Source organism: Wolffia australiana, chromosome 6, assembly GCF_029677425.1.
Source record: "Wolffia australiana isolate 7733 chromosome 6, ASM2967742v1".
Lineage (NCBI taxonomy): Eukaryota > Viridiplantae > Streptophyta > Magnoliopsida > Alismatales > Araceae > Wolffia > Wolffia australiana.
In genome coordinates, this window is record NC_135840.1 from 11,970,627 (window position 1) to 11,985,113 (window position 14,487).

Consider the following 14,487-nt stretch of genomic DNA (forward strand, 5'->3'; position numbering starts at 1 on the left):
AAGATATGGAATTCTAGTTAGTAAAAGTCTAATCCTTTTGGCTAACAATCCTAACAATGCTGGCATTTTATCTCCCTGACGATCTCAAATCCACTTCAAATATGTGTGTTTTGCTTCATCAATAATCTATATAAATTGTGACTTAATGGACATCAACTAATTTATGACAAATCTCATGGAAATATATATGGCCGACAAGCCAATTACACATTCCACATCTCTTTCCATTTTCATTATTGTGCATGAGTGATGCTTATAATGAAGTCCATGATCGTACTTAGTGAATTATGATGAGATCATAATATGGAGATCATGAGTCTTTAAGCATGAGCTCCAAATATTTCTATTCAAATGATACGTGAGAAGGACATCGAAGTATTCGGTTAGAATAACGCTATTTAGTCTCACTCATGATGAGTATGGCCGGTCCCGCAGCCATTAGTGTGGAGACACCAAGGATAGATAATGGGTGCTCTTTAATGGAAAGAGTTCACTAAATTGATATGTACGAATCCCTGAATGGTATTATACCGAACTGTCAAGTAGGTTGATTCGCGTGACGGTTGTATAAGTGGCCCTTAGACTTGAGACATCAACGACGTCTTGTGGACGGACAGTTATACTTAGACTATGACCAATGAGTTTTTAATCATAAGATTCTAAACGGTCTTAGTTCGGGTGCATCAAGAAGTTCACAAAGATGATTGAGTGGTCAAGATGGGATCATCCACCCTTGGGTGAATAAATAAGCTCAAGAAAGACAATGAGATGAAGTCCTTGGCCAAGGAGTGTCAAGTGTATGAGGGATAATTTGTACACGGTAACCGATGACGAACAGGTTCCATGAAGTGAGTTGATACACACTCCTCTGTATTTTCTAGAACACGAGGTGTAGCTTGGCACTTCACGTTTTGGAGACTCGACCTATCGATTGGGTTAAATCGATCCGACATTAATTAATCTATATGATGATATAGTTAATTAATTTGGAAGGCTAATAAAGGTTATTGGGCCGCTAGAGTCGTTAACTAAACTGATATATGGGCCTAGAGGGTCACACACAAATGGTTTTTTGGACATCGAAAGATATACTTAACTTTTGGGGGTTTTTATGAAAAATACCCACTTAGGATAAATAGGAGAAGACCCTGAACGAAATTCACCAATGCCAGAATTGTTCAGGGACATTTCCCCTTCTTCTCACTTCTCCACACACCCCTCTCCAACCCCGATGCAATCGAGACGTCGTAACAACGAAGACGGAGAAAGAACGAGGCTCATCAATGAGGAGGAGATTTGACGTGTCGAGGATCACGAGGATGCGTGTAGAGGCTGCATACTTGAGCAGCTTGACTCATCTCACTCCGAGATCCAAGAAATTATGGATGTGATCTGTGTAAAAGTACTTCGTTTCATGATTTTAATGATGTCATTATGATTTCGTTATGTGACTTCCGCTGCGTGGAATATTCATCTTCATCCATGTCAAGGCCTCTAGAACCCAACAATGTCTACAAACTGATGACATAGCTACGAATCTCAGTATTTTTTGGATTTGAAGGTCATCGCGTCAGGCTTTTAAGAACACAAAATGTAGAATTTTAATTTTATGTGTATTATGTCATCAATCAGTAGATGTGAATCTAGAAGTGATGGAGAGGAGGATTGGAGATGTAGGATCTTTAGAGACATCTTGACATCCTAAAGGAACTGAGTAGTTATTGGTGTTCTTGAAGAAGACTCAAGGGACAGAGTTCAAGACATCTCCATTATAGGGATCTTCTGATAGAGTTGTGCAAAGAGTAAGGATTGTACGCGTACCTTGGACGATCTGTTATTTTTGCCTAAAGATTGCTCAGAGTATTAATGACTCATTTAGGCTGTCTTACGAAACCAACTAGGTTGGTTACGGAATCAAGATTAATTATTGTCTCATAGTAAGAAGAGTGGTGAGCATTAATTCAGGAATTTAATAACCAAATTTACAAAAACATGAGAGAATATTCTTAAGACACCAATTCAACCCCCATGTAAAGTGTTTTTCTACGATCGCATGTTTAGGAAAGTGTTTCTAAAATGTTTTTTTTATAAAAGGTGAGTTATGTCATTCCATATTTAAGTTTCACTTTAACTATGATAATTAGATCAATATATGATAATTTTCCTATAACTATGATAATTAGATCATTATCTTCAAATTCACTTTAATTTTATCCATTTTCTCAATGGTATGAAACTGGCCATCAAACTTGAGTTATGGTAGTTCCAGTTCCATTCACTTCAGTTATTGATTTTGTGATGACAATGCCAAATGTTATGTCAATTGTCAAATTATTTAATGCCAATAAAGTTGGTTTTTGTAATTATACTTTTCAACATCACTTCAATTAAGATATGTATGTGCTTTATGTCAAACACAATACTAATTATAAATTTTAGATTCATTTCAATTATATCCATTGTGTAAAAAATCTCAAATTTCTGAAGACATTAAATTTGAGTTCTGAACTTTTGATTCTTAAACTTGCACCAATGTGTTTATTAAGTCAATTGTGTCCAATTTGATGCCAATTATGTTAATTATCTGAAGACACAATTGAACTAATTGTCACTTATGTGAAATTGGACATCAGATTTATGTCTTAATTATCTGATGTCATCAACTAATTGTCATAATGGACATCATGTTTCCAAAAATTCACCGAACTGACACATTCAAACTCAATTTGAAAATTTTTGTGAGTAACTCAACTTTATGTGATAAAATTATATTCATAATTGATACAAAACTTGACATTAGCAGCACCTCAGAGATGGTAGTCATCAGATAATTATATATTTGAGTTTTGAAGTTCTAGTTCTCTAATTCAGTTCAATTATATATGTTATGCCAATAATTTTAAATATCTGTCAATTGTGAGAATAAGTTAATGACTTAAATATGATATCCTTAATTGCAGATAGGGAGTTCACTTTAATTATGTTAAGTATGTCAATAATGTCAAATTTAATGTTGATTATGGCAATTAGTTGATAACATGAATTTTGATCTCTACAACTTGGGTCATCAAATTCACATCAGTTGTCTGAGTTATTTGAGTTACTTGCACATATGAATAAATCTGACATCAGTTATTAGAATAAATTAATGGCATTAAATTTGAGGTATTTGCTTACAGATCTCAAATCCACTTTAGTTATGCCCATTGTGAATAATCTGAAACTTTATGTCAAGTACGATAGTTTTTTATGACATAAAATTTGAGTTTTGGATTTCCATTTATGACATTTGCTTCACTTATATAAGTTGTGTATTTATTATTGTCAAAGTGACAATATTTATGACAAAAAATTGAGTTCTACATTTGAAGTTCTAAAATTCACTAGAGTTCCTGTTATTTAATTTACTTCCATAATCTCGGTTATTCAAATAAATTGAAATATATGTTAATTACGATAACTTGTTGATGACACAAAATTTGAGTTCCTAAGTATCAGTTTCTATATTAACTCTTATGTCTATTTTGTCAATTAGGTCAAGTTTGATGTTATTATGACTCTTAGCTGAAGACATATATCTTAGTTTTGCGGTTTGAAATATCAAATTCACTTAAATAATCTTTATTGTGCCAATACTATAAAATTTTATATTAACTGTGAAGATAATTTATAACATTAAAATTTGAATCATATTGTTAAATTTTTCAGATCAAATTCAATTTACTCTAGTTTTTATGTCATTTAAAACAATTTGTTGATGGCATCGTTAATTTAGTTCCATTTATCAAATTCATATAAATATAGGCAGTCCAAAAATTTTTAACATATTTCCTTCATTAAAAAATCAGCTGATGACATAAAGTTGTACATCTGAAGATCTAGTTTACAGATTAAATAATTATCTCTTTATCGTTTTTTTTAGTTACGGTCGAGCAGGCCAACCCAGGTGTCTTGATAGCCCTACAGCACCTGCCAACAAAGGATGGGAGTGACACATTTAGCCAACCAACCCTTTTATGTCAATTGTGAAACTTAATCTGTGATACTAATTCAAAGTTATGCACCAAATTCACAGTGGATATGTTCATTATGCCAATAATTTAAAATTTTAATGACAATAATGTCAAGTTTAATGTCTATTATGAAATTAGTTCACGGAATAAGTTTTGAGTTCTATCATTCCACTTTTTCATTCACTTATGTCCAAATGCCAATACTATCAAATTCTTTGCCACTAAGGACAATTAGTTGATTCTATGAAATTTGAGATCTGTAGATCTAGTAATCAATTTGTAGATCTAAAGTCTAATTTCATGTTAATTAATAAAATAAGTTTTTGACATGAAATTTGAGTCTTGCAATTCCATTTGTCAAATTCACTTAAATTTTTTATGTTGATTCAATGGTGTCCAATATTCTGTGAAAAATGAAAAATTCGCCAATGACATAAAAATTGACTTTGAAGAAATACTTAATCACATCAACTCCCATTATGTCTATTATTTTTACTATGTTAAATTTGATTTGAATTATAAAAATAAGTTGATGACATAAATTTTGATTTCTGCATTTCCAAATGTCAAATTAATTTCAATTATATTTGTTATGTAAATATGGAAAATCTTATTCCGATAATGATAATTTGTCGATGACATAAAAGTATAAGCTATGTCCCTTTATGTCATCAATTTTTTTTTCCATTTTCAAAATAACTTCAAATATTTCTTGAGTCAATTATATTAAATTGTATATCAATTACGACAGTTAAGTATATAACGTTTGGATTCTGCATTTCCATTTATCAAACTCATGTCAATTATATGTGTTTCATTATTAATGTCAAAGTTTTGGTTGATTGTGACAAATAGTTGAAAAGATAATATTTTAGGTTCGGTAGTTCCAGTTGTTAATTCAATTTAATCATGCCATATGTGTTAATAATGAAATTCAGTTGATGACAGACAAGTTAACTTCTGCAGTTCAAGTTCTCCAATTCACTTTAATTATGTCTATCCTGTGAGTTGTATCAATCATGACATTTTTTTGGTGATATAAATTTGATTTATGAATTCCAAGTTCTCAAATTCACTTAAATTATGTTGATTGTATAAATTATGTCAGCTATGAAATTTAGTTGACACAAATTTAAGTTTATAATTCCAGTTCTTAAATTCACTTAGTTATGATCTGTTTTTTTATTTATGTGGAGTTTTATATCAATAATGAGGCTTACTTGAATATTTTGTTTAGTGAAGATTTATATGTTAATCAAAAACTGGAAGGAGATAATCAGAAAAAATACCTCAAGACTTCCTAAATTTTTTTCTATTGAAAGATCACAAAAATAGTATATGTGATTTATTTTTTCTTCTTATCTTATTTTTAATTAATTATTTTAGAGCAGTCGGAACATTCTAGAATACTCTCCATATCCTATTTTTTAATGAAATCACTATGAAATGTGTATACCAGACTTGTAATTGATACTGTTATGGTCATTAATTACATTTGGACACCATTTTAGCCTAAAACTAGGTATTACAAAAAAAGCAAACATGAGAGCATATATTTTTTCATTATCTAGAAGATAAATCGATAGCACCTCAACACTTAACAAAATGACAATAAATAAAGCGATACCATCTGGTCCATTATTCTTTTGGTTAATTATTATTAGTTGAATGGTAAAAATGCAACATAAACTGGTGTAATACATCATGTAATAGGATACTGTAAAAATCTTTCACATTTATTGCTCCAATTTAATATCTAAGTTGCAAGAGCAGAGAAAGGTACCTGGATCACCTCAAAAAAAAAACTCAGTTGGTACATTATGATATGTGCCTTTTCATTTTGGTAAATCATTAACTTTGGGTAGCTGATGAATGATACTCTATTTATCATTTTAGAGAGCACAAATACGATGTAATAATATATTTTATCCAAGTGCTACTATCAACTTATTGTGTCATCATAAAAGTATTTCATGTTTATAAATAGACTAAAATGATACTGTACCAATCATGAAAATAGATCACAGTGCATTGCACTGGTGACTTAGGCAATAAATATATACACGTTTTATTTCAATTTTTTGAAAATAGAAGACTCTTTATTTTATTCATTTGTATTATTTGATATATTTATCATGTCAAAAAATATGATACATATTAATCATGCAAGGATCTTGAAGACAGCATGAATCATAATGCATTATAGAATAATTTAACATCAATCATCACTAAAGTTTTACTGTTAGAGCATGAATCAATTTTTCATTTGGGTATGTAAACCATTTGAGGCCAAATTGGGAATCAGTGAATAATAACCCAAATATGTTTTCCACAACAGTTTGCAGGTTTTCATGATCACCTCATACTATCTGAAGCATCTGCAGATTTGTGTGTCATCCTTCCACAGGGGCCAGACTAATCCTCTCTGTACCATTCTAGTTTTTTTTGGATGTCCCTGAAGGGCACATTATACTAAACAAAATTACAATCTGTGTTTTCAAAAAATAATCCTACTGCATGGAGTATACAGTTCTTCCATCCAATTACTGTCCCATTGAAACATTATGCATTCATCTTATTTTGTGTTCCACTTGGAACTTAAATGCTAGAACAATATGTATATCAAATATAGTTTTTAGTTATCACAACTATATATCATTGCACAACCAAATACCTTTTGAACCAAATTATCTAGTTTAATTCGTTCGGGATGGAAAAACATTGATTGCTATGTATTAGATACCTTTGTAGTCGGACAATCTAAGTGGTAGGTTTCTTGGTTAGTTAATAAGTCATTTTCTGCACCATCTCTTTGGAAAAACAGTTATTCTTACGCGTTATGTATGTATATCACAGTGAAAGAAGATTGTTTCAGTATATTTCTTCAGCTTTAAAAGGTAGCCATTATATATTTCAGTTTTCCATTTCCAAAATATTTTTCTCCAAACAGAACAAGACTCCAATACAAATGTACAGTTTTGAAATGCATGGACTACGACTTAGTGTAGGACTTCACAATCCTCTTCTTGGAGATTAACTATGTAAATAACAAAAAACTTATTATTTCAAGGTTTCAAAGTCACAATAGGAAACAATGATTTCAGGGGGAAAAAGATTAGTGATCATAACACATTATACTGTACATCGGCATGCCTAGAACATGTCCCCGAATGATCTAACAGAAAATATTTCAATCAAAATAAATAATCCACTAATCAAGGCCTTGAATGCGGTGGCAAATACACTTTGAGGGCTGGGGCGTCTGCTGAAATCTTAAGGATGTCACCATGCTGGACTGGAAAGACAACATGTGAGCCATCAATGTATATGGCTCCTTCTCTGGAGTACCATATGACAAAAATTTTCTCACCGCATTTAACCAACCCATGCATGGAATCAAGATTACTGGGTGAATTCGGTTCTCTTACCATAAATTGGAGTTCTCCAGATGATATTGGCATTGGAAAACCACCTGCTGAGGCCATTGCAGCAGTTGATCCTGCAGCAGTGCAAACGCGTAGCCCGCTTGAGCGGCATTTGACAAGCGAAGAGCCCTTCTGCTCCAAAGATTCAATCCTTTCAAGACAGAAAAAAGTTTTAATAACATACTACTCAAGAAAATAGCTGAGATAAAAATGCCCATTTTCATCCATTGAACCTACATGTATTTAATTATCCAATAGATACTTCGGTAATGGGGTCTGAAATTCAGATTTCCCTGATTTTTTTGGAAGTTATGTGCTTAATTTGTGGAAATTTTTTCGTGGTCAACGTAAGGGTTGACTTAAATCCTTGGAGTTTGAGGGTACAAATTGGAGAAAATGTTAAGATAAAAATTTCCAGTTTAAATTTTTTTGGACTTTGGGGATTCATTTGGTTAAGTTTTTGCACGGTCAAAAAAGAGTTGACTTTCATGTTTTTGCAAAACTAAGAAGAAAAAAATGTTGGGCCTTTGACCAGACTAACCAAATGTAAGGACTTCAGGAATTCTGAGCTGTCTAGCTTACCTGAATGAAAAACGTGAGACCGAAGCTGGGCAGGGATGTGCGATGAGTACATCATTCAATGCAAAGGTTGGCATAAGACGATCATTTAAAGAGAGTGAGATCCTTGATAAATTAGACGGAGCACGCTGACCCTCAAGAACCTCATCCAAAACCTATTCATGATGATATTCAGATGATAAGGCAAATGAAATCAGGAAAATTTCGTCAAGACCCAAATGAGTGCCCAAAAGAGGAAAGAACTCAAAATATTTGGAACAAAAACGTTAGATATATTTTATTTGGCAAAAAGGGAAGAACGCCCACTCAGTTTTCTAAAAGGGCGTTTCAGGCAAATTTGTAATCACCTATCTAGCCACTATTAATGATGATATTCAGATGATATGCAAATGAAATCATACAAAAAGTTGCAAAAATAGATGAGAAAGCTCAAAGAGTGTAAAGAACTCCAAATATTTAGAGTAGGGTGTTTGATGAAAATTTTTAATCACCTATCTGCCTATTTAAGACAGATGGAATGGAACAAAAGTACGAGAGTTTAAGCCTAAAGTTGCGTCATGATTGTTCTACCATGATTTCAAAAAAATAAAAAAGATTACACAGAAGCAAATTAGTAGTACTACAATTATACGACCATGATTTTTACCTCTTCAAAGCTCTCTTCAGTGGCAGCACATAAATATCCTGTGCTCCTTCTTGCATCAAACTCATAATTATGATCCTCAACCTGCAAAAGGGATTGTTTTCTAGGCAAAGTTTACTCATAAACAGTATAAAATCAACATATATATATATAGTTAAAATATGTTTATTTCTTGGGATAGATCACCTCTTTCCTCTGTGTTGGGTCTGAGTTAAATCCAAGAACTGGTATGTCGCCATTGAGAAAATGACTTGTTCTCAACAGAGTCCCATCGCCACCAACTGTAATAACGATATCCACATCTCTGATTGGCTGGGACAAATCACTCCGTAGGATTGCCTGCCATTGAAGCGGCCTTTTTTCCAACGCATCCTGACAAAGTTTAATCGCTTCCTTGTGAACCCGGCGTCTGTCGTCGATGTACTCCAAAACCTAATCAGTTATACAATTAGATTATGATAATGGGGCTTAATATATACAACTTGAAGGAATATGGTAACAGGGTTTATTCAATGTGAGGTAAGCTTATGAGGGTTTGTAAATACTGCGTCCAAGAAGTAAATTTTGGGTATTGTTCAGGCTCCTCGCAGTAGAACTACTTGGTGATAAGAAAGAACTAAAAAAATCAGAACTGTTAGTCATGATTAACAAAAGCAGCTGTGCGAGTCAGGATAATTCCCAGACAGTATAAAACAAGACTAATTCGCCAAAAAAAGGTTTTGGCCTGTCTATGTCGATCTGATACAAGTTCTCCGTCTACCTTCTTTGATCTCAGTCATGAAAACAGAATTGCATACAAACAACGATGTCCCCTAACTGTGTTTAAATACCAAATATTCAGATCGTAATTCGCCAAAAAAACTTCACAAATTCAAAACTAATAGTCATGATTAACAAAAGCAGCGGTGCGAGTCACGATAAGTCCTATATAGTGTAAAACAAGATTAATTCGCCAAAAAAAGGTTTTGGCCTGTCTATGTTGATCTGATACAAGTTCTTTGTCTTCCTTCTTCGATCTCAGTCATGAGAAAAAAATTGCAAACTAAGAACAATGTACCCTAATTGCGTTAAAAGACCAAATATTCAGATCGAAATTCGCCAAAAAAGCTCAAAAAATTCAAAACTATTATTTGTGATTAATGAAGGCAGCGGTGCGAGTCAGAATAAATTCCAGACAGTCCAAAACAAGATTAATTCGCCAAAAAAGTATTTTGGCCAGTCTATGTCGACTGATAAAAGTTCTTTGTCTACCTTCGATCTCGGCCATGGAAACAGAATTGCAAACTAAGAAGAATGGACCCTAACCGCGTTAAAAGACCAAATTTTCATGTAGAAAATACCCCACATTAGTAGAAATCAACGAATTGGATTGGTTCTATTACCCGAGGGCTGACGACGCGCGATGATTCGAGGGAGGGGGAGAAATTCACTGATTTCCCGTCGAGCCCAGGAACCCCCTTCGAAGGATATACGTCGTAGGGCTTCACCACGACGAGCACCCGCCATCTACTCAAAGATTGCATGTCTCTCCAACTTCAATTTCCACGGAAGAAGCCCGTAGATCCCCTTGTCCTGGTTTTTCAGGTGAATTCTTTCTGGGTTGCAGTAAATTTGTATATTCTTATTGTCTTCTTCTACAATCAACGGTCGTCATGTCATTAGTTACTGTGCCTTTTCCTAGTAATTCGTCGAATTGCCGTCCTTTTTCTATAGTGAGTTTTGGGGATCTGATCAAAGGTCGTATGATCTTTTGATCAGGTACGAGGAGAGAGATACAGATAGATAGAATGATAGATAGATAGATAAATAGGTATATAAATAGACAGATAGATCGATAGATATATAAATAAATAGATCCATACATATATATATATATATATATATATATGTATGGATATATAGATTGATAGAAGTATAGATAGATGGAAAGATGTATAGAAATGTAGATAAATGGATAGAAATATAGATTAGATATATATATATATATATATATATAAATAGACAGATAGATGGATTAGATAGATAGATAGATAGATAGATAGATAGATAGATAGGTAGATAGATAGGTAGATTGGTAGATAGATAGATAGATAGATAGATAGATAGATAGATAGATAGATAGATAGATAGATAGATAGATAGATAGATAGACAGATAGACAGACAGACAAACAGACAGACAGACAGACAGACAGACAGACAGACAGACAGACAGACAGACAGACAGACAGACAGATAGATAGATAGATAGAGAATATAGATAAATAAATAGATAGAGAATACAGATAGATAAATAGATAGAGAGAGAGAGATAGATAGAGAATACAGATAGATAAATAGATAGAGAGATAGAGATAGAGATATAGATAGAGAGGAAGAAAGAGTGAATGCTTGTCGCTGTGCTACATGTTAGATGGCTACACCATAATGAGGTTGTGTTTAATGAGAAGGCTACCTCAAAAGGACAATTTCTTTACGACGTGGAGAGCCTTGCTTCATATGGTTTAGAAGGGCGTGATTGGGTTGTGGGGCGCAGGCTACTCTTGATTCGTGAAAAATTATGAATTTCTAAGCATTGACAAAGTTATGCATAACAGCAAACATTTACAAAAATTAACTTTCTCAGCTTTTTAGTTTATGCATATTATCAGACTCATGAAATTCTATCATTTTCTTCTTTTTGACATAATTAGGTAGAAATTATTCTCAGTATTTCAATACCAAGTTGTATCAGATCACTAGTATAATAATGTAACTAGAGGGATATACATTAATTTATAAGCTTCTATATTCTATGGGATATAAATACACAGACAGATGCCTAGGTAATTAGTTGATTCTATATCTACTAATTAACGAAGGTCAATTTTTAAGTATAAATATAATTATTTATAAAAATCTTGATTATTCCCTAAAATTGTCATGAAGCTCCCATTTTCCTGATATTCTCTCTCTCCGGCTCTATTAATACTTTTATTCACCTAAGCCTTTTCCCTATAGATTGGATAGTAACAAAATAAAATGTACCAATAATTTTCTCATAGTTTTGTAGTTTCACACATTGACTCTAAGACTTAGACTTCCACAATTCTTCCCATTATTTGATTCTTTCTATTATGTTGTGCAACTCAATCTAGATCATCGATCACCACCGTAGAACAACCTTGGACATAGATATGCTCATTAAATGATTAGCTTAAGAAATATAACTTGTAAGGAAAATAAAATGGAGAGTTTCTTTTGAATGAAAGCTTTCATGAGAAGCCTTTGTGGCAAGAGAAAGCTTTCATTCAAAATACACACTCCATTTCATTTTCCTTTAAAATTCTGTTTCATAACATTAATTGTCAACTGAGTATGTCTACGTTAAATGTTCTTTTAAGGTGATGATTGATGATCTGAAATGAGTTTTACAACATAATATAATGAATCAAAACAAGCCTTTATATCAAACATAAAAAAGTCGATGATCAAATCACACTATGTAAAATCAAATCTTCCGTACTCTTATCTCCTCTCACGAGTCGTCATAAGCCACACAAGTGTTTGGCCTAAAATGTATCCATTCAGTCCTTAGCATGTCAATGTCATAGTCTTCTACTCGATAAATATCACCATCAATATGAGGAAGATCTTATTGTTGCTCCAATTGTATCAGAAATGTAAGGCACCCGAAGAGAGAAGGTGGAGCGCATGTGGATATTTTAGTTGTGTTTCCATTGATTTTACATTTAATTGAATTTTTTTCATTAAATCAGTAGAACTAAAAATATCATCCAATGCTTAATAAATCACATGCATGACCCTCTCAACCCATACAGAACTATAGTTAATGAATACATAAGATCAATACATCTTTTATTGGTGAAGAGAAGTACTAAACTGCTTGGTTTTTAAGCCTTCTTCTGAGTGAAACTCAAGGGATTCTTGTAGAAGAATACTTTAAATTGAATTCAAATGACATCTAAAAAATGAATGATTGAATCACATGGGCACAGATAAAATCCAATTTTTTTTGGATCCTCGACTGAGACATGTTGAGCGTATCAATTTGCAACCTCTAAATGTATCAACGTAATTCCCATCACATCGAATATCCTCCAACAGCTTGATTATGTCTATTAACACTCCACCGTCGTTGTTACACTGTCTTGATCACATAAAAAAAGGGGAGGAGCCAAAGGGATAAGGAAGAAGAAGGGAAAGGGCCCTGAAAAACTCTAGCCTAGATTTATTTTGTTTAGGGCCTTGTCCTATTTGTACTTAGTGAGTATTTTTCCTAAAATCCACCAACTTTAAGTATATTTTCTGACACCCAAAATATCATTTACATTTGGTCTTCTAGGCCAATGTATTAGTCTAGTAAATGACTCTAATGGCCCAATAACCTTTTTTATATGAAAAATTATTTAACTATAGCATAATATAGATTAATTAATGACATAGTACTTTAACCCAATTGATAGGTCGAGTTTCTACCACATGGGGTGCCAAGATACAAAGGAGTATATTGAATCACTAATGAAATCAGTTTGTCATCAGTTATTGTGTAAGTATAGCTCCTCATCTGGTTGACATTCCTTGGATGACTTAGGGTGTGGTCAATTTCCAAACCCTACTCACTTATCCAAGTTAGAAAATCCTTGGATAACTCTTCTCCTCCATTACCTTGACAAGAACTCATTGTATCATCTTTATTGAGTTGTCTCCTCTTATACCAAAAGCATACGATCCCATATTAACTAATAAAGCATCTTCACGAACTTCTTTCTACAGCCAAAATGAATGATATTTGGAATTCCATGATTAGGAACTTGTTGGTCATAGTGAAAGCACAACCGTTTGTCCACATGATATTGATAACACACAATATAAATATGTTAATATGATGATATTTACATATTATTCACATTAAAATTGGTCACATATGCATGTTAAATGCAAAAAATGATTAAATTCATTTTTAGATGATGGTTTGATTATTTGAATTGTACATATTTGTAGGGATTTTCATTACAACATATTATGAAAGATAATATTTTTTAACTCACAAGATGATTTACTGAATTGACATTATATTCCTAAAGATAAGATTTTTCTAAGTCAATATATATATATATATATATATATATATATATTCATACTTCAGATTTATATCTAAATTTTAAATAAAATTTGATATATTATTGATTCATTCCACCACACCACATGTCGCTGTTCAATTCATCAAACAACAACCAACCAGCAGTTAAGATCAATAATAGGCACAAGACAATCATTAACGTAAACTGTTACGGCTTCACGATTAGTGATGTCATAATGACATTTATGACTAACACTCCTCTTTTTCTTTTCACAAGATGACATGGCCCAATGAAAAAAGACAAGTTTTTTTTTTGCAATAAATGTGATGTGGAAGTTGAGGCCCAAACTTTAGAAATAATATATTTTTTAACACCTTAACTGGTCAAAGTTGAAGGCGCTGTCCAATGTGTCATGGCACACATGTCGCACAAGTACATGTGGCATGCACATGTCATTCTTATATTGGGCGATAGACCTTGTTAATATATATATAGTACAATCCTTTATTAGTCTTTTTTTTCAATATGTGACATCTGGTTCAACATGATATGTTCATCATGAATGACAAGGATGAATCTGGGCCAATGATAGCACTAAATGCCACAATGAGACCAAATGCTAACAGAACGACATGATGACACTAGCGAGGATGAAGAGAGAGAAATATTTTGATTAAATCAATGGCTAGGAATCACCCAATTGTATGCATGATATATGACAATCCAGAACTCCAATTGAGCTGA

At 32.8% G+C, this 14,487-nt stretch overlaps 1 protein-coding gene and 1 non-coding gene across 3 annotated transcripts; both read right to left on the minus strand.

The window, feature by feature from the left end:
• Positions 1 to 6,374: 6,374 nt before the first annotated feature.
• Positions 6,375 to 6,478, minus strand: LOC144705049 (U6 spliceosomal RNA). Its single transcript, XR_013581956.1, has one exon. It is a non-coding gene; the product is annotated as a U6 spliceosomal RNA (small nuclear RNA).
• A 577-nt stretch (positions 6,479 to 7,055) lies between these two features.
• Positions 7,056 to 10,237, minus strand: NADK3 (NAD(H) kinase 3). 2 transcript variants are annotated; one of them, XM_078577345.1, is made up of 6 exons: positions 10,043 to 10,237; positions 8,847 to 9,092; positions 8,664 to 8,744; positions 8,021 to 8,172; positions 7,442 to 7,589; positions 7,056 to 7,308 (listed from the first exon to the last, which is right to left on the minus strand). In XM_078577345.1, exons 1-6 carry the CDS (start codon positions 10,181 to 10,183, stop codon positions 7,225 to 7,227), a joined length of 852 nt encoding a protein of 283 aa, XP_078433471.1. In that variant the 5' UTR covers positions 10,184 to 10,237; the 3' UTR covers positions 7,056 to 7,224. The 2 variants fall into 2 exon arrangements, with proteins under 2 accessions (XP_078433471.1, XP_078433470.1); XM_078577344.1 differs by having other exon boundaries at positions 7,056 to 7,589.
• Between the last annotated feature and the right edge of the window lie 4,250 nt (positions 10,238 to 14,487).

Coding starts and splice junctions, on each gene's coding strand:
- NADK3 (XM_078577344.1), bottom strand. CDS start 10,183: ATGCAATCTTTGAGTAGATGGCGGGTGCTCGTCGTGGTGAAGCCCTAC. Junction 8,173..8,663: donor CTGAAGAGAGCTTTGAAGAG/GTAAAAATCATG, acceptor CATCATGAATAG/GTTTTGGATGAGGTTCTTGA. Junction 7,590..8,020: donor GTCTCACGTTTTTCATTCAG/GTAAGCTAGACA, acceptor CTGTCTTGAAAG/GATTGAATCTTTGGAGCAGA.